At 38.6% G+C, this 26,241-nt stretch overlaps 1 protein-coding gene across 1 annotated transcript; it reads right to left on the bottom strand.

Moving 5' to 3' along the window:
• Window positions 1-1,102: 1,102 nt before the first annotated feature.
• On the bottom strand, window positions 1,103-17,390 carry LOC101876968 (beta-Ala-His dipeptidase). Its single transcript, XM_034060255.1, is given in 15 exon segments — window positions 1,103-2,219; window positions 3,060-3,188; window positions 3,190-3,202; window positions 3,511-3,652; window positions 3,836-3,868; window positions 3,870-4,001; window positions 5,389-5,549; window positions 6,538-6,622; window positions 8,004-8,073; window positions 9,783-9,786; window positions 10,160-10,252; window positions 11,464-11,626; window positions 13,307-13,450; window positions 14,255-14,311; window positions 17,358-17,390. Coding segments are annotated over 15 exon segments (1,368 nt in total). The 3' UTR covers window positions 1,103-2,110.
• Window positions 17,391-26,241: the final 8,851 nt, after the last annotated feature.

The raw sequence follows: 26,241 nt of genomic DNA, 5'->3' as shown, positions 1-26,241 counted from the left end.
TGTATTTTACTTGGCGTTCCCCAAAGCAATAGAAAAAACTACATATAGCATAAGCCCACCTTCAGTGGAACTTCTTAGTGGTCTAGAACCCATAGAAAGCATGGATTATAGTGACTTCCAGAGCAGTTTTATTCCTAGAAACACAGCCACCATACCTTTCAACAGGAAATACACCATCTGAAAAGTGCTGAAAGCTACCTCCACTACCTCACTGAGCTTTCTACTCCTCTCTTTTGCCAAAAGTGTCATGAGTAGCTGTTTCTTGATGGTGGAAGTCACTTTGTAAAGCCACAGTGGAACAGGAGATTGCAATGAAGTTTTATGTCAATTGCATGTCTTCAAATACTTCAGCAAAATTCAGTCATTGACCTTTATGGAGCAGTAGCTTCTAAGCATGGGCTGATCTCCCCTGAGTCATGTGCAAGTGCTCGCCCCTGCAGCATTCCTTACCATGCAGGTTCCTATATGGTTTCGATGGGTTAAGGCCGCTGAGAGACTACACAGGACTTGTTCTGCAGGTTGATGATGTGCAAAACAGTGTCTTCTGATTGTGGAGGCTTGGTCCTTGTCTTGAGCTGCTCCTTCTTGACACAGGCACCAAAAGTTGCACTGCAGTTGTGGAGTCTGCAGTCAACACAGAGAGACTGAGAGACTGAGCTGAGTCTTCGTTTTTCATGTGAATACCATCAGCAGCCACGAGCCTTACTCAGCTCTTAAAGTTGAAATAAGAGCCTCACAGCCTCAGGTAACTCTGAGAATGGGTATTTATTGAAAACCTGTTTTGAAATCTAAGTATCCCAGATTATTGCTGTTCCCAGATCTCTTAAGAGGCCAGCTACTTTTAGGTTGCAGCTCCTAGGAACTTCGGGGCAACTACTAAAAATCAGAAACTTGCATATTATGGGTTGGTCTTTTTTAAAGAGCTGCTCATACAGATGATCTGTGGTACAGTATTTCCATCTGTAGACTCCATGTCCACATCTCATGCCTTTAATCATCTTTACTCTTTTAGGTTTTTGCAGGGAGGTAACAGGAAAGAAAGGAAATATGCTAACTACTTTCTGTAATTAATTTGTTTTAAAAGTAAGGATAACACTCATAAGTTTTTGTTTAAATGTGGTTCAGTTGTTTTTGTGTGTGAACTATGTTAGATTAAAAATCATATTTTGAAATAAAAAAACACAGATTTTAATTATGTGATTTGTGCTACATGTTTTGCCTGAACAGCAAACCAAGCTCACAGCTACTGTTTTAATTTCAAAATATCTCATTTGCCTTTAATTATCTGATAAATATATATTTATCTGATCAACTGATGCTTTAAAAGTAATTCACCATAATTAATTATTGAGTAGAAAAATGTCCTTCTGATGACTGACCAGAAGAGATATTTACAAAAACTTTTTTCTATTGTACAAAAGGTCACATAAAAGAAACATTATGCAGCGATTCTTAAAACTGTGCTCACAGCACAATTATAGGAGTTCTGCATTAAATTGAGGGAAAGGCAGAATCCAGACCTATAAAGGTTTATTTACTATTACAGTTCTATTGACTTCAGTGATTATTCCATAAATAGATGTTCATAGGCAAGTCTTTACATCAAATTCAACAAGCTAATTGTATTGCATTTCCTATTTACAGCATTCTGTGAAGGACAGGGAAAAGATTAACTTGATAGTGGATCTTTCTTCAAGCAATTACATACTGAAATTTTGTTTATGTTAGGAGGAAACAACAGTGCTGTTTATTGCTCAAATCCAGAAGATGGAATACGTGTGAGGCAGCGTGAGCATGGTGATACTACAGAACAGAAATAAAGCAATTTTAATAAAATACATGTAAAAAAATTCCCTTTGCCTGGAATTTTAAAACTAAAGCATAACATATTCCACTCAGTAAGAACAAATTATCCATAACCCTATTTTATAGCATTAGGGATAAGATAAATGCATGCTATTTATTAGTATGCCAACTAATAACATCACAATTATTTTTTTTCCACCAATTCAGACCCACTGAATATGCAATTTTTATGTTTTTTCCAGATCAGGAAGTTAGAAAGGTTAAGAATAAAGAAATGTTTCACTGATTTTCTTGTGATGGTCTATCAGTTGTTAGTATCTGTATTGGAATTTTCATGTAAGTGCCGATGGAGCTTCGGTATCTCCAGGAAAAAGGCTGCAAACATTTTGGTTCCTTCAATGTAGTTGTATCTGTGAAGGAAAGAAAAACAATGAATACCTGTCAAGCTGTTCTGCTCTTGAAATTAGTATAGTTTTCAGAATCTTCAGAGGCATTTACAAGATTAGTCACCCAAAAAAAGGACCCAGTGCACAGAAATTCTGGACATCCTTCAACTGGCATTGAAGGAGAATTGAAAGGGTTTACTGAGAAAACTTTCCCCAGTGTTGCATCCCCTAATTACTATTGTCTGTGGCCAAAAGGGTTGAGGCTATAGTAAGGGGAAACAAAAAACACTTTGAGAATTACTGTAGAATCCTCCAGTTTCTCAAGCTCAACATGATATGACTCAGAAGCTACAGCAATGTTCAGACAACATGCTGAGCAGTGTCTTACCATAATGCCTGAAAGCATGAACGCAAGTGGCAAGTTTAAGTTATTTTTGGTATAATTACATGAAGTTTGGTCCCTGTAATATAAATACAACTTATACTGAAAGCCATAAAAATCTTCACTTAACCATTAGCCTGCATACATCCGACTGACATACTTCAAAGTGGATGCTGTGACACAAGAGTGCCCATATACATCATAATTTTTCAGATCAGAGGCAAATTCCATTGGCAATTTTAATTTCACTGCCTATGTATTTAGACTGGGTAGATGCTCAGTGAAAAAATGTATATCTGTACACAATACGTTGGGAATTTTACTTTGTGTTTGGCACACCAACATGTTTGGTGGAGACAGTAGTTTGGGACTGTCCAGTGCATAGCAAAGCTTTCCATCTGGCTGTGTTTAGTCATGGGTGTGCCAGGAGACTTCAGTTCTCCCCTCTTCTCTTACAGAGCAAATCAACAAATAGAAGAACCCTGCTTATTTTCTCATTCTGGGAGTGCTCCTTATAATTGGCTGCTCCGATCAGAAGTATTATCACACTTTTCTGCATTATAATGTGAAACATTCTGGCAACAGGAACTGTTGAACCATCCCAGATAAAATGTGTCTTCTCCAAAAACTGAAATACATGGGAAAAATTAATTCATTATTAAGTGAAATAAGGTGCTTGCCTTTACTACCATATATTTGAGGACAGAGCTGATATTAAGAGCTTCTGAGTAGAAACTGGTTTGATCCTGTAGCAAATTGATTTCATGAATCAGCTGCACTCTACAAACCTCTGGCTTTGTATCAGTACACAAAGAAACTAAATGAGGTCTTTTGGCTAACTCCTGTTAAATATGCCTCAATTCAGCAACATGAACACAATTCCCCTGCACACTTGCAGACACATTAAGAACGAGGGAAAAAAAAAAAGGAAAATACCTGTTTTTGTTGCCCTTCTTGCTGTTTTATATAGTGGATCATTAACATCAGTGACCCAGAGTTTTGCACCCAAAGGCATAGACACTTTCAGTTTGTTTGGACTGTTCCTCTTGGAAAAGACGTTCTCCAAGTCCTCCACCACCTGCAGCAAAAAACACATTGCAGTCAGAAGCAACTCAAGCTTACACCCACATACTTACTTCTGCTCTCAGAAACAAATAAATGCTAGAAACACTCAGTTTACTACTTTGGGTACAAACTCGTGAGGTGCTGAGAAGTACTTCGTTTACACAGTAGAGGCCAAAAAAGAAGGTTTGCCTCTTACCTGTTTTTTCACAACTGAAAGGTCCATGTGGGGGGACCTGATGGATAGAGAATTTGCCAATGACTTTTGCTGGAATGACTGTTTTAATTCCTGATTCATGGACAGCTCCTTCAATCCCATGGATAGAGAGAGAAGGGCAATGCCACAGGTGCAGAAGGATTTCCTCCTTCAAAAAAAGCTAACGTTGAAAATGTAAGGGATGACACTGGAGACATTCACAATTCATATGAATTGATTTGAAGAAACAAACTTTTCTATCCTCAAATTTGTATGTGGAGATACCTGTATTTTAAAGATGTTTGTAATTTAAACTCATGCACATACCTTTTCATTAAAAAAAAATAATTACTTCTTTCAGTCAACATTCATTTACCTTCTCAAATATTTGGATGAGAATAGCTTTCCATGCACAACAAGAAAAGCAGAACATTGTTTTAAAATATCATGGAAGTAAACTTCTCTAGCGTAATGTAAAATCAGAACAACTTCTGATCTGACCATCTGTTGATCTTGGAGCTTCTCGCAGGAGAAACCCATTACCAGTTTAACCAGGTGATACCAGGGAGTAAGTTCTACTAATGAGCGTTAAATAATACAATAGGTAAGATGATGGTCAGTAGCAAAGTTGATCTCTTTTTCTGGAGAAGGTAAGAAAGGTTAAAAAAAGCAAAAAATGAAAGACAATGGTTATTCTAAGGAAGAAAGGAGAAATATATAAATTATAAATTAGTCTTTATGCAGAACCGCAGGGCACTGCTCCTTTCCTTCTACTGCAGTTTTATGAGACTGGAGCTTTATGTACATATAAAATTTGCACCACTCCATCCTCATATCTGTAAAGCATCAAAACTTATATAGTGTAGTTACTTTATACTTCTGTATTATTGATTATTACAGTCTAGCTTAGGCTAATTTGGAAGCTTTTTCATGGAAATAAAAGCATCCATGCTAGAGCTTATACCAGTATAATTATGTGAGTGATAAAAAACCGAATCACTCTTTTCTCCCAGCTGCCACTCTTCTGCAGAAAGATGCTTCTGAGCCAGCCCTTACCTGCTGCTTTTTATTTAGGATATAATTTTTAAGTGCTGGCAAAGAGAGGCTTATAGCTTTGGGTGGTTTTTTGGCATGCTCAGCAGACATTAAAATCTGAATTAAACAAATAAAAACCACCCAAAACACATCTGCTTAAAGCTGCCTCCCATTTTTCAGAGACGAATACAATTTCTTTTCTACTATACAACCCGTGTGCAGGGGTTTTAATGCTTATTTTATTTGGCTAGTTAGGCATGGGGGTAGTTGCAAGGAAGGGGGAGCAATACTGTTAGTTTTGCATCATTCCTTTTCATTGATTATTCATCTTTTGAATCACTTTCCCCAGATGTGGTAGCTTATGTTTTCAGCAGATTAATTTTATTTACCTTTTAATGCTCTGTGCTCCTTTATTATATTTTAAGTTTGCTATTGATCTTTCAGTTTGGCTCTATATATAAATGCTATGAATGGGTAATTTAAATTCTTTCTGCTGACCATTTATACAGGTTTCATGTTACCTTGGTGCTATAGAGGAATTTTTTCACACCACTATTATTTTTATGTTCCTCCAGATTAAATTCAATAGATTCATATAATTTCATCTCTTCCTCTGTCAGGGAAACAACACTGTCATAGATTCCAGGGATCTGAATATGACCTGTACGATCCACAAGGCTGTCTACAAAATAAGACAGAGATACCAGTGCAAGTGGGATTTATTTCTTCCACTTGGTAATCACATCTTTTCTCTTCTACCAAACTCTTTACTGACTGAGTAAGCCTACCAACTAACAGCCGCAGAAAATGGACTTAGTCAGAGATCAATATGATCAGACAAAAGCCATTTATTACAAAGCATTTATCCTTTTTATACTGTTGTCTGCATCTGCTTACAATAGCTTGGTGTATTATCATTGAATACATATACAATAACTCACTGTATTAAGATTGGATACATATTCAATAGCTTGCTGTATTATGATTGGATACATATTCTTGTAGCACACAGCAACTAATATACATACAATTGATCAAATAAGAGCATGAGAATTTGACCTTTAAAGCTTGCTAACAGTTCGCTATTTTCTTATCTTGCTTGGACGGTTACTCTTGCTTCCTTACCCACGTCCTTCTTCATTCTCAGTTCAGGTCAAACTCCATGTAGACACTTGCTGACTTGGGAACGTGGCCATTCTTCACTAAAAATCCATCCACAACTAACAACTGCTTGCATCCATCAAGTTGTGGCACTTAACCTGATGTATTTTCATACTTATAAAGAAAACTACTGAGCTACTGTTTAGTGTGTGGTGTGTCAGCCCAACTGCTGACATGAAAACATCACCCTACTGAGATACAAATCAGCATTAAAACATCAGGTGTTGCTACCTGTGTATGTATTCAAGTTGTCAGCAATCCTTAAATGTTCTTGATTGATGTGTGACTAGCATCAGCTTAACAGGCACATGTCTCAGGTCCTGGCCTTACTGGGGACATTCCTTCCTCAGCTGCTGCCACAATAGCTATGCTGAGATTTGGTAACCTGGGCATCTTTGTTCAATTAGACTTGCCTTACTTGGGTCAAATAAACATGGCACTAATCTTCGTTAAGCTGATTGCTAGCCATTGTTCCCCGGTTACTCCTGAGCAATGATGCATGTTATTACCCAGCAGAGCTGTCAGATCCATCAGCGGCTCATGAATAATGCCTCCAAAAGTTCCAGAGTGAAGGTCCTTGCTGCCACATTCAACCTGTACCAAAACCACTGGTTATATAAAACACTCCCTACCTTATTCTTCTGTGAGTGGTTCTTTCTATCACAGCTGGTGGCTTCAGTTTTTTAAAAAAAGTCACAAAAGAATAGAAAGAATTATGCATTTCTATTTATAAAATGAAAACATCATCTTTGGTAAAGAGAAGATAGGGCTCTGTTGTTAACTACCAGAAAGAGAAACTCGTCTGTCTGTAGCACTTATCAGGCATTTGAGAGCAAGGGTCCCTCTCCATTCCCACTTTTGCTTCAGTAAAATTAAATACTTCCTAAGTGAAATGCTTGCATATTACTGTTTCTAACATTGCAGAATAAATTCAAGTTCTCTATCCCTTCTATTTAATGCAAAATCTTCATAATAAAGGCAAGAAAGAACCTTACTTGATTTGCATTAAGAAAATATATGGCCAACCTTAATTTCAGATTGCAGCAAATGAGAATTTAGAAATCTCTTGAATCATACAGCTTTAGAATAGAAAGAGGCATTTGGTTTATTAAATGGGTTCTTTTTCCAGACATGTTTTCATACTCAGGTTTATCATAAACTATTTTCCTGCAACAAACTTCTTTATTTTTTCTCAAAACCTCATTACAGCCAACTGTCTGGTAGCAGGCAGAGATCATTTTTGATGTTTCAATAGCATCATTTTTCTTAACACTTTAAAGAATTGAATCAAGGCTTCCAAGGCCCTTTTGGTTAAAAATGAATTTAATTCTTTTTCAGACATAAAGGTTAATGCAGATTTTTCTTTAGTTACAGAGGGCTTTAATCTTCTCTCTGGCTTCCTCTTATGCTTCATCAGGAAGTTTCCAGATGAGAAACTTCTGCTCTTCATTTCACAGTAGCTCATGTTAGCTGCTAAATATACTACAGTCCACTGTTACTTGCTTCTGGCAATGGTTACAAAACTTTCATGTGGCTTTTAAACCCAGGGATCCAACGAAAATGAGTCCCTTTAGGCAAACACGTTGCACTAAGCAGTGTCTTCTGCAAAAGGGCAGAGCAGCAGAAGAAATGGTTTTAGAGCAAGAGAGTCAGGGGGTGTAAGGATGAAGCTGCAAGAGAGCAGAGTTGATGTACAGAGGGAGTGATGAGAAAAGCCTGGGAGAGTGGCAGGAGAGTAATGGTATAGGAAAGGGATTGAGGAGAAAGAGGCAGTTGGAGAAATTATGATTGAAGAGAAATTAATGAAAGGCTAGTTGAACAGAAATAAGGAGGGAAATCTGCACAAGCCAAAAACTGTATTTTTAAGTATTAAGCTCACGCTCAGTTGTTCTCTGCATGCAGATGCAGCTCTGATTGCAGGTACATCACTGCTTTTTGCTCAGGGGGTCAGTTCAAATGAACCTGTGTCCTTCACCTCAACAAAGAGGTAGGCATTTCCCTGACTCCCATATGTAAGGGAAGGCTTCTTGTTACTGAGCCAGAGGCTGTCCGAAATCACAACATAATCAACATCAGAGAAAAAGCACTATTTCTGAAGTAACTTTTTTAGCCCCAAGGATCCTGCTTCTTCCATGCCTTCAATTACAAACTTGAAGTGGACTGTCTTAGCCTAAATGAACATTAGAGAAATCTAGATAAGGAACGAGTACTTTCAAAAATAAATAAATAAATCAGAAGCAGACTGGCTTGTAGTACATGCTGTGTTAGGAAAAGAAGAATGTAGGATATACAGTTTGCTTCAGTAGAAAGGGCAGGAATAGATAGATACATAGTTTCCCAGGGGAAAAAAAAAAAAAAAAAAAAACAAAACAAAAAAAACAGTTTTCTTCATGGTTTTACCTGCTTTTCATTTTTGAAAAAGAATAGATAATATTTTTTTCCTTCTTTGTGTTTTCAGGAAACTTGTTGGACTCTCTCATTAAATTGGCTTTCTCTCAGTGCTATTAAACATTCTAATTGCTTTGGAAATTCTAACTGTGTAATATCAGTTGCATTGTCACAGAAAAGTTCCTGCCTCTTTATTTCCAGTGTTAGTGCTCATGCAGAAAGCACTGGTGGAGGTGCACTGCTGTGGTTATCCCAACATGTTATCTACGGCCACAGTTAATCACATGGTGGAAAAAAAAAGCTCCTGGTGATTCTACTTTAATTGTCTTTTCAGCACTCATGAATTCATATGCCTACTAGTTCATAAGGCTGCATTTCCAAGGGTAATTAGAGAACTTCTATTATTGAATAGTGCAAGTTAGAAATGCTGACACTTCCCATAGGAGATGATACAAATTTGAACGTAGCTCCCTGTTCCAGTTCATTTTCTCATTACAGGCTTTAAGATGTTTTCTCTTTTGATTCAATATTCAGCTTAAATGCAGGAACAAACGCGTAGAATTAAATGAACTTGTGTTATGGATGGGTGCACCAATGGTTCATCAAACAACCACAAAAACTTGGAAACAAATTGTTTATGAATATTGTTTGATGGGCTGTGCTGTTTTCTAGGGAAAGACTTCCTATGGCAAAGATTTCTTTTATTTGCTTGCTTGTTAAAATGCCAAAACAGCTGTTAGTGGTTTGAAAAACTAGAAAGATGCAGACAGCCCCATAACCATATCCACTTCCAACAGCTCATCTGTGGGCAAATAACATGGGCTTGCTAGCACTTGAGAGACACTGAGTTCAATTCAGTACTGTTGATGCAAGGAAAATCATTAGTTTTCTGGAAGGCTGCAAAAGGACTTTAGAGGTCAAAACTTAATGCTCAGTTTGTGCCATAATGTCATGAAAGAGGCACAAAACTGTTTCTCAGCAATCTAACAAAATGTGTCATGCAAATTCACCTTATAAGATGCTTGCTAACAGTGTTAAAAGTTTCAGCTGTGTGTTGGTTTAGCTTTGCACTGGAGGTACAACTAGCTCAAAATTATTAACTATGCAGACTGATTTAAAGATAACTATGCTGGTCATTGTAGTAATTCAGGCAAAATTTTAACTCACAGAAACTCACAGTCAGTCTCTAAGCAAGTGTATTTGTACTTTGTTAATGCACTCAAAGCTAACACATTGAAAGAACAGCCTATTATGTATGAACAGGTTTAGACACTCTCTTCATACATACATATAAATTGAAGGTAACTTGTCGGTAGACAAAACCAAAGATCAGCAGACTGTAACAGCAGAGATGAGTCTTCATGACCTATCTGCACTGCATGTTATTTTACCATTTTAAAAGCTCTCAAGAGAATAGCGTATCAAAGCTGTTTAATATATGTAATACATATTGAATGCTTCCCTCAGTGTGTTTTCCTCTGCAGGGCAATGACAGCAATACCTTATTTACATTGCATACAGACTGTTCAAAACAGAAATGCTCACAAGCAGACTCTTGCTGGAGTGGCATCAGTGCCCTGGATGTAGCATTAGAAATAAGCTAGCATTTCCAAAATGTATGTAATCTGTTAAGGCAGAGATGTATTGTCTAACTCACAAGAATGTAAAGGTATCCCTCCAGAGATGTTGGAATAATAGTAGTAGTAGTAATAATAATAATAATAATAATAATTCTCTTGATACCTACTAATTTCAAGGCTTTAAATGTTTCCACTGCATTTATCCAAGCAAAGATAGATCCTTTATTATCTATTGCTCCACATCCATAGAGATTTCCTTAAAAAGAAAAGAGGAAAGTTTTTAAACAATCTTTGAAACTTCTCATGTCACTTCAATGGAATCAGCAAATTCCTGTTGCCATAGAAGCTGCAGTGGTATGTCAAGTGTCAGGAGAGTCAGGATTTCATCAACTTGTTTTAAATAAGGTGATGGGTGTTTCCTAATGGACTGGTACACTTCTGGTTTTTTTCTTTCTTTTATATTGCTGTGGTTTAAACCACTGCAGTGTTATCAGCATTGTTCTCAGACTGAAGCCAAAACCCAGCACTGCACCAGCTACTAGGAAGTAAACCACAACAATCTGTTAGAGCTGCAACCAGGACTTATGTACATCATGTTGTGGTTTCAGCTACATGCCAATTTCTGAGCTTCACTTTGGTTCTTAAGAGCTCTTTATTCACAGCAGACATAATGTGAACACACCTGAAGTGTTTGCACAGTATGCAGCTTCTGTACACATCAGCCAGCCCAGGTAACAAACAACAAAGCCCCACAGATTAATGCCAAAAAAATAGCTTGAAGCTACAAGTCTAGGTATGTAACTTTATGTGTTTGACTGTACAGTCAGGGACAGATTTCAGTTTCAGGTACAATGGCAAATATATGTGGCAGTCTCCACTGGAGGCATAAGAGTTACCCCACTAAGGCTGTTTGGAACCAGTCCCAGCCAATGGGAAAGGGCAGTTTAATGGGTGTATTGCAGGTTTGGGAATCAGGATTTCAGGGTTCTTGGGGTCTTACTTATCTGCTGACCATCTATCCGTTATTTTTGTTCCTTCAGTGAATGGAGCTTTTCATGCTCAGCTAGCTGAAGTGGAAGGATGATTACATGAAGAGGAGCTTCACATTCTTCCACTGTAAATGCTCCTTAACTCCAGTGTAGCAAGTGGAGATACTAAAGGATCATGAAGCAAGAACAGGAAGTGCAAGAGAGGATAATGGTTAATACAACTTAATAATTTGAAGCAGAAATTAATTCTCTATTAAATACAGTTAAAAAGCAGCAGTGAGAGCTCATGTGGCTCTTCCACACCAATCAGGCAATCACTGATCAGTCTCACTGGTCACGTCATCAAGACTCAAGGCTGTGGATTTGTCCCAGAGATTTCCATGGGGAAGTTCTCGTGCTTTGGTTAAATATACAGGGAGCCTCCTTCCACTCAATCTCAGTTGTGTATTCAAATAATGATACAAAACTTATGACACACCATTGATTTCAGTCAGTGTGTAAGGGTCAGTTTTCCAGCCATCTTCCTTCTTGGCAGGCTGCACATCCACATGACCATAGAAACATACAGTGGGGCTTTGTGGATCGTCAGCTAGTTTCCCAAGAATCACAGGGGGCAGTGGGAGGTCCTGGCCATCAGGCAGCTGTGGAGAAATGTTAAAAACAGAAACTAAAGAAAAATAAACCTTTGAAAACTTCCAAACATCATTAAAAACACTCTGTAATTCTCTGAAGTGAAAATATTTCTACATACTCAATTGGCTGTCATTTGTTCAGGTGCACAAATCAGACTTTGAAACCAACTCTGACCTACCAAGAGAAATTAACTTTTTTCTCTGCCAGTTTAGATTCTGCAGGGACTTTATGAAGCTCTTCTAATATTTTACTGTCATAAATGTCCTCATTACTAAACTCTTACTTTGTAGCCCTGAGGAAGACAAAACTGTCTGTTTGCTGTAGTGAAAAAGCATATATTGTGACACTGAAGTAGTGAGAAGCCACACAAATTAATTTGGGGTTTGATTTCACCACAGACAGAGGGCAGGAGGCCTGTAACCTCAAATACAAAACAAAATCAAATTTTGCTGGCAGGAGGCAGCCATTTCAGACTGGTTTGAAGCAGGTTAAGACTCTAAGATAATCCTGTGACATACTGTGCAGAACAGATCTCCACATTGGCCAAGAGAGGCTGGATGTCTCACAAAAGAAATAAGTGAAGGAATGTGTGTGCTCCCTTGTATTCACCAGTAATACCAGTCTGCATTGGCCTGTTGTAACTAAATAATGTAGCTGCTTCTTGCTAAGCAATCAAAGGTAAAACCCATTTTGTGAAACATTATTCTTGCCCTGGGCAGAGAAAAGTATCTCTGGTCTCTGCTCCAACAACAGGTAATCTGTTCCCGCTGCTGCCGGCACAGACTTTTGCTATATATTTTGGCAATCATAACTGCATACCAAGTGCATGCAGTTTTCAACTGCAATGCATTCATTACAACTTTTTATTACAACATTTCATTAAATGATGTAATTAATTAATTAAACTGAAATGCATCCATCACAACTATTAAATGACATAACCTGAAATATTAAAGCAATGCTGTGATGCAAGGTCCTTCTGCTAAGACTCACAATCTTTCCCATAACCCTCAGAGGACGGAAAAGGGAATCACTATTAGCAAACTTCTGGATTCCTGTAAGAATAGAAATCTGACAGCCTCCAGCTATAGTAAGGTAAGTAAATTAAAGGAAAGATTTCTCAGAGATGAATTGATGTGCTGCTTTCCAACAATCATTAAGAAAATGGCTTGACACATTTGTTAGAAGCTCCCAAACCCAAAGGTGATGCTTTTACAAGGAATATGTTGCCCGGCAGAAAGCTACCTCCCTCATTTAGGCACTCTGGTGAAGAATGATGCATTAACTATCACGCTTCATTACTCAGAAGAATGTAAAAATGAGCCCTGGTGAAAAACTCGGGACTTTTACTTTTGCAAACTGCTTCCCACCAGTTAAAATCATCAAACTGTCCATGCTATGCAGAAAACATCTATTTGCATTTGGATTGTCTGTGTAGTCTCCCAACTCTGTTTGCAGACAGTCTGAGGAGAGACCGATTTCAGTAGGTGTCATGTAGATATGGGACTACTGATAAATTGCTATTTAGCTACCAAAAATAGCTAATAGCTATTAGACATACAGTAGCATGTCATAACATGCCTATGCATATACATAGCACTGAATGCTATGCATTCCATATGTGCATATGTGCTATGCAGACCATATGTGCAAATATGATGCTTTAAATGCAAGAATCAGACAAGCACCTGACATGATCCCAAATTTATTAAATTGACAATGGCTCCAAGTGGCACAAGTCTGTCAGCTGCCAATGCCATCATTCATATTACTTCTTTCCTCAGATGTGGTTGAATAAAATAACTTTTCACAGCCACACATTCCTGAAGATCCTGCACAAGGAGGAAAGAAGTGGAGTTAAATCAGCCAGGATGCTGCATTGTTTGGCCCTTTAACATGAGAAGTGTCATGTTGGAAGATGGTATAATTTCTATCCCATCACAGCAATGTCATGGATGCTTTAAGGCTTCAGAATTTAAAGGAACTGCTTAGATGGGTCCTCAGGGTTGAGAATCCTGATTTTCTAGGGTACCCACACTTAGGCATTTGTGCTGTCAACCATGGATCTAAAATCCCATGGAAGAGAAGGTAGATGACCATTTTGCATTGCAGAAATTGCATTATGTATTAATTACCTCAGTGATCCTCATGAGGATTCAGAAGTGCTCACCACTTTAAAGCATAACTGATACTGACTGGCATAATTATATTTCTGCCTCTTCACAGGGAAAATGAAAAAAGGAAAGCACAAAACAGCATGGGAGCAATACGCCTCTCCTTGTTAAGAGCAAACTTATAATAATCAATGCTGAGCTAAAGCAAGTGAGAGAGCATCCTATCTGCTTGCTTCTCCCATGCACATGCATTTTCTCTCAGTGGAGCCTCTCTCTGCACACAAAGGATGCCTGCAGCCATGTGGTTTCTGGAAGTCCATGCAAATCCCTCTTCCACCCGAAAGGTCCCCAGCACAGACTGTCCCCTTGCAGCCTTGCTTTGTGAAGCACGTGTAGCACACCTGATACTAGACCTGGAAACCTTCTCATTACCTACGTGGCAAACACTCATTTGGCACATAAAACACAGGCATCCAGGGCACTAGTTCTGTGCTCGTCATTTCACTTCAATATAGCTCCTACCTCAATATAATCACTTTAGTGTTCATCAATGTACTGGAAAAATCTCTGTCTCCAATGCTGGAGTGGATGGTGAAGGCATTACTGCCTTAGAGAGTTTCCCAGAGCTGAGATCATAGAATGGTTCAGGTTAGAAGGGACCATGTAGTTCCAACTCCACTGCCAGAGGCAGGGACACCTTCCACTAGACCGGATAGAGGCTATCTGAAAGTTAAGGCCAAAATTTAACATGTTAGAGACATCCTGCAAAATGCACTTCATTTCAGTTCTAGAAAGCATAGACAGTTCTAAAGTGCTGAGCTTACTCAAGCCTCAAACTTTAAGTTCACATCAATTTTCAATGCACAAACTCCAAAATTGTATGCTCTGGGGAGACAACCCCAGGGAAGACTTGCAAATATCAACACACACCAGTAGCCCAGGGAATTACTCTTTTTCTTTATTTCCAGAAAAAATGAGAGAAAAATGGATTCACTGACACATGTTGCATATTTTACATGACTAAGGTAGAGCTATCCTGACACAGGGGAGTATCAGACAACAAATAGCTTTTGCGGTTGAGTCAGAACAGTGACAATACTGAAACACTTCATAAGTGCAGAAGTCATTTAGGACTTGCAAACCTCTCTGCCACCTTGTTTTTGATAAGACAAATGAATATTTAAAACCCATAAGATTCTGAAAAGTGTTTTCTTTCCTTCCTGCAGTTTTCCCTTCCTGTCTCCTTGAAGCTCCTGCTGCAGCTCCTTGATTTGGTGTTAGCAGAGTAATACTTGGCTAGTTAAACCCTTGGCTGGCTAAATTCAGAATAGCTGCTGTATTGTGGTGTGCAATGGGATAAACTCCAATGTCAAAACCCAACACTTTTAATCTAAGAATATTCTATACTGGTAACAAAATGTGTAGTTGCAGGTCCATCCACAATTCCATAACTTTGATGCATTGCTAAGGTGATAGGCTATAGTAATACTAATAATTTCAATTGAGTTTCTCTGATGCAAAGATAGATTGAAAACCCAAGCATGATGAACAAAAGGAGGGAAACATCCTTCATTTCCCACAACGCCTGCAAATGCCTTTATTTTACATGCATTTTATTCATGCTTTCTAGTTCGCCATTTCCAAACCTCAGTTTGAAAAATATTTTCAACAGAGGCCACTATATGTGCCCTCTTTTAACCTACCATAGAAAATCAGACAGTTGCTTACAAAAAAGGACCTTTTGGGTATGCCATAGTTGAACAAAGAGGATCATAACACAGGTTACACATAACATGGCTACTAGAGTAATGAAGCTCATGCAATGCATAAGTGTCAGTGTCCCCATCATATGATTTTTCTATTCAAATATGCAATTTTGCTAAATTCAATGCATTTTCATGATGCAAAGAATGAGTATACATATAGTTGATACCTTATGATGACTTGAAGAAACACATACAGGAAACATGCACTGTGGTGCTGGTATCTTCCTCTTTATCCACGTTACCCGCAAATGAACTGGAAAGAAGCATAATGAGAAGCTTGTCTTCAAGTCATGTTTCATTAGCTTTTAACTGTTTCAGAAAATGAAATAAGGAAACTACAATGCACTGAAGGAAAAAAACAAAACAACCCAAAACATTCAAATGAGGAAAAAAACCCTAAGAATGTTTTAAATAGTTCAGTGATATTTTTGAAACAGAGACACAGACTTCAAGGAAAGCTTACAGAATTTCCCAGAAAGAGTTGCTTTCAGAGACAAAAGTAAGCATGAGCAATGCCTAAATTCGGAAAATGAATGTGAGGAGATACTTGAGCAGTCCTGCAGATGAGCCCAGTGCACCAAATACTAGTAATTCAAACCAGAAAGTAGGTAGCAGCTCTGTTGTGCTAGGTAGCTCCCTCTGTTGAGGGAGGGGAGTAGCAGATGAAACTTCATGTTAGTTTGCTGCTAATAGCCAATACTGCTTGATAGCATTTGTATTGCAACTGGGAAAGTTTGTGTAGAAAAGGGAGTCAGTTTAATAAAGCAGTAAAAAGATATCAGGCAAGGCTAAAATAGCTCAGTGTTACAAGGAAGGGAAAAATGGTATTAAAGGATGAGAAAGCCTGGGGGTGGAAATACCAAACAAAGACTTCAATGTTCAATTTCAAGTGTATTTTATTTGATCTCATTTTAAAGAGCAGTTGCTGCTTTGTAAAAAAAAAAAAAAATGTAGTATGACTGTTTTTAGAAATAATGCATGACAGTCATGCAGTTTCTCTTCCTTCATTCCCTGGTAGTAAGAACATTTTGTATCTCACTCCCTCGTGTCTCATGAAGTACTGATAAAAGAAAACTTAGCCTTCTTAGGTGGTGATTTAACAAGAAATCCAAGTTGATTCGTTAACTAGGATGACTCTGATAAAATATCAACTAAACTTACAAACATTTGAGAAGCAGCTCTTGAACGTGCTTGGCTGCCCTCCTTGACATTCCTGAAGTGTGTGCCTCATGCACCTTCCTCCCTGCAATGCAGCATTTGAAGTGTGTGCATGGGGAGTGTGCCAATGAAAATGGAACATTTTGCAACCAACCCAGAATGAAACAAAGTCAGAAGTCACTTGGTTTGCAAATAATGTAGAGAACATTTGACATGAAAGGAGATGAAAATGTGCATGGCAGTAGAAGCTAATTTACCAAACCAGTGGTGGGATCCATTGAAAGGAACATTCCCTCTAAGCCACCACCACCAATGAAGATAACATGGTTATTATTTAGCTTTCTTTAACAATATTAACCTATAAGTGGCCTGCCTTCGGTGGAAGAAAGCAATCACACCTTGGTCATCTCTCCAACTGAGTAGGTAGATGAAGAGGATGGCAGCTTTTTGGGTGGCAGCTCTTGAAGACAACCATAACCATGTGCAGCCACTGTCATCGTAATGACCAGGAGCTGCAGAAATCCAGACACATGTAGAGGAATGGACACCAGCTCACAAGGCTGCCTGAAGGGCATTTCAGAGAACGCCAGTGACTAGCCCTGCCTTTGCTCAAGCTGACTCCTTAGAGAAAACAGTGAGGCCCCGTTTATCAGATCTGCTTTGCTGTAACACAGATTACAGTGAAAAAAGAAACTCCTTACCTCTTTGTGCTCTTGTTTTGCAGCTGCTTTCATGGCTACTGATGAGAGCCTGAACTGGCAAGGTCTCCTCTTCCACCTACAGAACAGGGACATTTCATCTCAGTTCACTGATAAGTTCAACAGTTATGAAGGATTACTTTTAAATTAAAGATTAACTTTTGGTTTAGATGCTTAAAATCTACTTCTCTATCCTATAATAATCCAAGCAGGACATTCAAATCACTACCACATCAACCCATGAGAAATTTTCCCATATCCCTTTCCTCCTCCCTTTCTCCATGGAAGACCTAAATCCCAGCAGGAATGACAGTGTCACAAAGCACTTCAGCATTGCTGCTTCATAGTATTTTGAAGGACTTGGAGAAGAGATGTGTTCTTTGTTACTTGAATTTGAAAATGGGAAAAGAACACATATCAGTTCAGAATTTCTCCCAGGAAGTAGTGTTTCACTCTGTGCCCACTGGCAAGAAGTAATTCACTATTTACCTGAGAAAATTTTCTGAGCTTGACTGCTCATGGGTTTGCAATCAGACAAACACTGGTATAAAGAGATCCTTTTGGAAAGACAGCTGCGCTGTCTTATGCTCTTTTCACAGCAAAAAGGTTAATAGGACAGAACTACAGGAAGTACAGCTGAGTACCAAGCTATATACACTGGTATATAAAGCTGAGCTGCTAATCCAGTTCAAAATGCTCTTAAGACACAGTGAGCAGCAAAAGGAAAATTAAGGTATATGTGAAGAATATTTACTATGTTCTGACTTGCTAGGATGGCTTCTGACATCCACATCTAAGCACATTGTATTCACTTACATGTGGATAGCTTCACTATCTTTTTGCTGACAGCTCTTCCATACCAGAGCACCTTTGAACTTATATCAAATTTTAGGTGCTTGTGCTTGCATACAAGGTTCTATCCTTATGGTCCTCTGTCCATTTTGAAAGAACTGCTATTCATATGGTCAGATTCAGTAACAAGCATCAGTTTTCCAAGGGAAGTCAAGGTCCTATTTCAGAGCCTTATAAATATCTTTTCTTCCTTTCAGTGTTTGTTCTTAATATATATAAACTCATATGCAAATGAATGCAGAAGTTTTGGAGAAATTAAACGTTTATTTGTATTTATTTATAAGAATTCTGGTTTTACATGTATCCCACCTTGATGTTTCACACTGATGTTACTCCTGAATTATGATAGCACAAGCAAGATAAGAAATAGGTCAACTGAATTCAATCATTCAGCTATTTGCTTATTTACCACTGTATACTAATGAGAAAGTATCTTGCTGGGGGGTGGGAGGGAGAAGCAATGATTACTTTGTAGCTTGTTCTTTTATTGCTAATTGCTCTTTATTTTATAACCTATAACTTGGAACAGGGTTTATAGTCAGTATAGGAGATTTTTTTTACAGTCATTATTCCATTTATGGATCATCATAAGCACATAAACATGACCAATATTGTTTAGAAGCATTTCTGAATTCACTCAGCTCTATCTCCTTAATAAAAACACTCTGGTGATAACTTACAAACTACAAGAAATTAAAGAACCAACTTGAATAATTTGGGTGACTGCTGGCATCGACAACTCCTCTTTGGAATACAGTAAGTGTTTAAGCAGGAGGAAATAGGTTAAATACAGAAAAATAAGAGCAGAACTAAATAGAATAAGGAAAACAAAGCATTCATGCCATTGTTTCTCTTGTCCTTTGAAAGCATAAGCTCTTCAGGTTAGAGATGGTCTCCTACTTTGTGTTTCTATTACTACATCTGGGCAGCAGGCTCGGTGATAAAGTAATGGTGCAAAGAAGAATTATCTTGATTTCACTGGCACTTGAGCAGAATTAGCATGCCTTAACTGTTACCTTAATTAAAAAGTTGTCTTAAGAAATTACAAACGAAGTTTACATGAGCAAACATGTAAGGAATATGCTGTTAGGAGCACCTTTTCATTGACAGAAATATTATGAGGGTTTTCAGTACTACCTGTCACTCTTTAAGTAGCTACCTCTAGCTCATTCCAGCTATTTTCCATTTCTTGAAGGTGTATTACAGGAAAATGGGAATGATACTATAATGTCATAATCAGTAGTACATGGTTATTATTGCATCTTACTGTCTTTTCTCAATATACTGCCTTCATATAACTTGTTTTCATTGTCTCCTGGAAGTGTAAGTCCCCAAAATATATCTCCCCTAAAGGATTTCTGTATCTGCTCCCTGTGCAGCAGGAGGAAGCTCTTCCACCTCGTCACTCCTTCCCACTCCATGCTGCAGTCTGAACAATATTTCCCACCCATCATCTTTCAAAACAATCATAAGCAATATGATTGTTTGCAATATGATAAGCCTGCTTCAAGAGCTTGTCAACAGTGGAGTGAGATTGCACTGCTAGAGAGGTAAAGACCCCCAAACCCCTAAATTAGTAGTTACCTGAACATCAGTAATTGCAGTTGGGTATGTCAGTGAATGGAGATTAACTTAGAAAAGACCCAGGCAAGGGTTCATGCGGTGCTTCACAAGCATTGATGACTACAGACTGTCCTTGATATGGAGCAATGACACACAACACCTTCCAGGAGCAGGGCCACAGGGACTGGAAAGAACTCTGTAAAGGAAGAGCAGTAACACAAAGCCTTCTCACTGCCTAGCAGGTAAATCAGCAAGCTCTCTGCGTGCAGATCTCCAAGCATGCAGGCTTTAAGTGATACACCCTGGGGAGGAATGAACAAGTTGTTCTTGTCCAGCACCTTTTCCAGTACACTGCACTGAATACTGAGACAGGAGGCTGCTCTGTTTTTCCAAGCTCAAAATTGTAAACTCATTTTGTTTAACAATTAAGCAAAAGTATTTTCAGATATTAATCACACTGAAACAAAGGCACGAGGTTATTCCTATCTTGATGTCCTTCAGACAGCTTTACTCAGCCAAATAACAGCAACATTCCCTTAAGGGTAATTAATGCTCTCTGTGGAAGTGTGGTTTTTATCCAGCTGAAAATTCACAGTCATTTCCAAACAGACATCAGAGACCAGCTTTAAGAATTCACAGGGTGAAGCAGGTACTAACCATGAAGTACTTAGTTTATGCAGCAATTCACATTGCCTCCTCCCAGCTTTCCATGCGGTCCAGGAATCCATAGGGCATGAATCACTGAGGTGGTGATGTGCATGGTGTCCTCAAGGCACACCTCTGGAGCACCACAAAGTTAACTCAGTTTCACACTTCACTGACTTCTGCAGCTTGCCTGAGTGTCCCAGGAGCAGCAGCCTCTGGAGAAAGGTTTGTGAGTACTTTCCCACTGCAGCCCTCCTGTTGTTGAAGTGTATTTAGGAGAAGGCCAAAACAAGCAGAGAGGTTCTTATCTTAGCAAATACAAGTTGCTCTTAAATAGCTTAAAAAGGATCCCACTATATATACATATATATAAACACAATACCATTGCCTCTCAAGGCAACAGATGTAACCACTGCAAGGTGATTGTAACCTCCTTAAGGAAGAGCATGAGATACTTCATAGCATGTTGCTCATGTCAAAGTTGTACTGACTACATTGAGGGTAAAGCACATGCTTCAAGGGCGCAGAGCAGATGCTCATTAAACTGAGGCTCTGCACCCTTCACATGCTAAGCAAGTCATGCCATCAACAACTGCTTTGATGCAATTATGTCTCAACAGCCACAAAACAGTAGAAAAATGCAAGACAGGCACGTAGTCATCCCACCAGGGTTTAGATTTAAAATACTTCCCTATAGACATACTTTTTGCTTTCTTTGCTAGTCTTCTCAAGCAGGAAGGTTTCTCACATGTTCAAAGGCCTTTTGACAGAAGTGTAGCATGTGTCTTGATATGGCTTAAAAGGCAACGATGGCTTTGAGAGTTTTGTGCTGTGAGAATCAGAACATTTAGAACTATGCTACAACTCTTAATTTTGAAGCAAGTGGCAGTTCTGAAAATCAATAGTTTGGATATAAGCCATTAATGCCACACTCTGAGCACCTAAATCCTCATAGAAGTTATGAAATTTTGGCTGAAATATTTAAGATAATTCATGAAGATGCATAAAGTTTGCATCCCCTCACTCACTGCACTTCAGAGGGAGTTAAATTTTAGGGTGAACTAAAAAAAATAAAGAGAAATGCCATGATAATAATAATTATGACAATATTTAAAAGTTAATTTAAGCTATAAAAGATCAAATGTACAAACAGCTGTTAAAGGAATGGTTCCAGCATGTGCTCCTCTCTTCTTGCCTGGAAGCCAGTTTTTAAGAGGAACACCACTTGACCAGGAAGAAAAGTATTTTCTCCCCAGTTGGAATAAACTATGCACCCTTTCCTGAAGGATGGGCAATGGGAAGGTTGGCAGAGGGAAATCACATCACAGATACACATTGCCTAGACACATGCTTGAGCCACAAGATTCTTGCAATCCATGTGAGCAATGCTATCACCAGCTCTGGTTTTCATGTTTTAAATGAGAATGTTCTACTCAGGCCCGAAATTTCACTTCTCACCTACCTCTGAGAAGGTGCTGGGCTTTCCCTACCACAGTGAGCTAAGTTTCAGGGCAGCCCCCAGCTTGCTCACTTAGCAGAAACACCTGATAGCATGGAGCTGTGCCCCATACACTGCCACACGCACTGCTCCCCACTGCAGGACTCCAGGCTCCTGTCCAATGCTCACCCCAAACCGATCATCATCCAAACCCCTCCCTAGTAGCAGAGTGCTACTGGGCAGCATAACCAAACTACTCCAGTTTTCACTTTTTGACTCTGAACCACAAACCACACCAGCCTGACATACCTACAATTTTCATTTCACATTTACTTGCACAACCACACGGTGTTATAGAATCATAGAATAATTAGGGTTGGAAAGGATCTCAAGATCATCTAGTTCCAACCCCCCTGCCATGGGCAGGGACACCTCACACTAAACCATGTCACCCAAGGCTTCATCCAACCTGGTCTTGAACACTGCCAGGGATGGGGCATTCACAACCTCCCTGGGCAACCCATTCCAGTGCCTCACCACCCTCACAGTAAAGAATTTCTTCCTTATATCCAATCTAAACTTCCCCTGCTTAAGTTTGAACCCATTACCCTTGTCCTATCACTACAGTCCCTAATGAAGAGCCCCTCCCCAGCATCCCTGTAGGCCCTCTTTAGAGACTGGAAGGCTGCTATGAGGTCTCCACGCAGCCTTCTCTTCTCCAGGCTGAACAGCCCCAACTTTCTCAGCCTGTCTTCATATGGGAGGTGCTCCAGCCCCCTGATCGTCCTCATGGCCCTCCTCTGGACTTGTTCCAACAGTTCCATGTGTTCTTTGGTTTCCTGTCTGTTGAGATTGATAAGCTATTGTAGAGCTGGATATCCTTTATCCATAGAATTGTTTATGTTGGAAAAGACCTTTAAGATCATTGAGTCCAATCATGAATCTCAATTATATGCAATTACATATAAACTACTCATAAAGAAACACTGAAAATTTAGAGGCAGCATTTTTTTCACTTCCCTATGTGGAAAGCACACAGGGAAGTATCTGTTTCTTTTCCTACGCTTCTGTATCCAAACACTAAATTTTTGTGTAGCAGGTTTCTTCTATTTCTTATGCCAGATATCATTATCCTAGACTATAGCAAAGCACAGAGGAAATAAAAAACTCCATATCCTGATGTCCCCTTTCCTTTCCCATGGTGCCTTCCATCATTAAGGCTATGGAGGTTAGAATAGTTTGTTTTCACGTTGGTACCTATGGGGAAAATGGCTGGACAAGTAGATCCATGAAACAAAAAGCTACCTGAGGAGCACACACACCAACATATACATTTAGCACAAGAATATGGGGACTGAACTCAATGGAATAATGAAATGCCCCCATATTTTCCATCTCATTTAAAGTACAAATACATTTATAACATCAGTCTTGGCTTCTCCACTTGCAGTAAGTTTCCTTTTACTTATTTGATCATTCACTGCTGGCATAAAGGAAAAGTTATTATTAAAAGTATTGCTAGAGGCAGCACATACCTCAATTTCCACAGTAATAATTACATAAAAAAACTCATATACAGGAACCTAAATCAGGAAAATGAACTTTATGACTCCAAACCATCCATTTAGTACTTTGTGAGAAATCTTAGCTGAATACAAAGGTGTCAGAGATGTCAGATCCTTCACTGGTGTGCACCCTTCCCAGTCACAAGTAAACATTCCTTTTATCTATTCTAGACTTGCTCTTTCTTAGCTGAGAGGAGATAAAATGATCTGTGGAGATATTAAAAACATAACAACTCTCACAGTTGAGGCTTTAGGTGAATCCTGCAAACTAAAGGAAAAAGGTTTTTTTTCCTGCTTCTCATAAACAGCCAGTTTTCAAAGAGCCACATTTCAAGGCTGAGGGGGGCGGGGAAGGAGAAGTGTCAGCCTGAAGTAGTGTGACTGATTCCTTTTGAATTATCTCAGCATGGTGTCATCTTATCTGGAGATTTCATTTGTTCCTGCGACTAATAATTGGGCTTTAAACTGGCTAACGGATTTAGCAGGATCAAGCTCTCAAATTCAGAGCACTGTGAAAACACAGAAAGAACTTTTGATCTTTAAAATGAAAGACAAATGGATGTTACCCAAGTGACATGTGCCACTTAGTACTGAAATAAGGGGTTCAGAGAGTGGGCTTTTTGGTATTTGCTGTGTTCCTTTGCTAATAGTAAGATCTAAGTCACCCTTTGCCAATCTTGAAAACTCCATGAATATTGATAAATCTATGCAAAAATGCATGACAGATCAAGCTTCTAAGCTTATACATCATTTATGAATGTACCTGTCTTACCTAAAATAACCAGTTCCCCCGAGTCACAGACTACAAGAAAGAAGCTTTTATACCAATTTGCTGTTTGCTAGTTTTGAGTTACAGAATAACTTGATAGGTTTAAGTAACTCAGGATGACACAGTGATTTCTATCAACACAGATAAAATTGTATTTGAAACAGATTAATTACGATCTGGTTTTTTGCATTATAATTTTATGCAAAGTGTGTGAAGGGAAAACTTACTGTCCTGCTCTGAATTGAAACAAACAAGTTTCTGAACATTTCACAATTCAAAATTACCATATCCTCTACTTGGGATTTATATCCAGACTTAAAGGAGATTCTTCAATTCCTAAACCATTGACATTTTAACATCCCAAATTCTTACATTCAGTAAGTGAAAAAGACTAAATAGTGTGCCAGAACGTTGATCATTTTTGATAGGTGCAGACTCTGTGATTCAAATTCAAAAGCAAACAGATGCATATATCTAAGTTTATGGACAGATTACCATACATTTCTGGATGTATTTGCCTTCGGTATTGATGTCTAAGAATTTAAGTGGAAAAAAAACAAAAAAACAAAAAACCCACACCAAAACTGTTGTGTTGCAGGCTGTGTGCTATTGAAAAAAAATAACATTTCCTTATTCCACCCCCATTTTAACTTCATTGCTAAGTCTAATTATTTCCAGGATCTTTTTTCTACACCCTTAAGGACTGCTGGTCTGTCAGTGGCAGGGATGGTGTCATTAAAGCTTTCTTCCACATCCATCAAATTATTGGAAGGAGCTGGAGGAGCATTTATTACTGAGGTGCTCTCAGCTCTCTCTAATAAGGTCAGAGAAGCTGAACTTATTTTACATTTGGCACAGGTATTGCTAATCAGCTGCTACTGTGCACAGCTTCAAGGTGACTGCTGTGTCCCAGTAAATCTGTGTCATATTTGCACGTAGATAGATGTGGAACTATAATACATTAAGAAAATGGAAAGTATCATCTTAAATTATTAATATTTTACATTGATGACTCAATTACCTGTCATATCCTATAGGAACACTTTCACAGAGTGGGCAATGTGATACAGTAGTAAATCTGCTGCTCCAGTTTTCCATGGGAAAAAAAAAATCAAATTAGTTTGATAACACTTTTTAGTGTATTTCTATGTTAAACCAATCAATGCATGAACTTATCTGCAGTTAAAGACAAGACTTTATCCCATTTCTCAAATCCCTTCATCAAAACTCCTATTAACTTTAAAACAGGGGCTTCTCAACTGGTCTCAAGGTATTTAAACTCCATCTCTAAGTGTCAGACAACTCCAAGTAAAGCTTCCAAAAATTAGATATAGCTCTACAAACTTAAAGTTCATAACCAGACAAATTCCATTAAACATCATTTCCATCAGTGCAAAGGAGTATTAGCTGCCTAAAGCCTGAAAGCTAATAAATTCTGGCTGCCTGTGCTCTAGGAATATGTATCTATACAATCATTTAGCACTCTTTCTCATTAAGCCTTTCAGTCAGTTTCTGATGCCTGCTCTCTACTTGTCTTTCTCCCCAGCCTCTTCACATTCTAGGGGACTTTATTCATGTCTTCTTACACTGAAATTCTGTTGCCAGATAACAGAATAAGTAACCAATATGTGCCTGACCTCCTGCTGCTTTCTTCCTCCTTCTTGATTTGTGCTTCTGAATCCATCCAGTCAGAATTAAAACTGCCTTAAAATAATCACAAGCAGCACTGTGCCGCCTTGTACAAAAGTTTAGGATACAGCTGACAAAACATTACAGGATATTTCTGAAACACAAATAGGATTCAAAGCTGTGCAGAAATAAATCTTTTGCTTTCTTTATTAATTCTGCTTGACAACCAATTCCTGAAAATTCCATGCAGCCTATACTGTATTTTGAATTAACATTGTATTCCTACAGCTTTGAACTTGAGTTCTCCAGCTAAGTGTTCAATGCACACAATAGAAAAACCTCAAGAGATCCTCCTGGAACTATTTCTAAGTGTCTTTGGTCTGATGCCTTAAACTTCTGGCATTTACACAAATTAACAAGTGTGTT

This window comes from Melopsittacus undulatus, chromosome 1 (genome assembly GCF_012275295.1).
Source record: "Melopsittacus undulatus isolate bMelUnd1 chromosome 1, bMelUnd1.mat.Z, whole genome shotgun sequence".
In the NCBI taxonomy this organism is placed as follows: Eukaryota; Metazoa; Chordata; class Aves; order Psittaciformes; family Psittaculidae; genus Melopsittacus; species Melopsittacus undulatus.
Note: the sequence above shows the minus strand (reverse complement) of the source record. Positions and strands in the feature narration are given on the sequence as shown.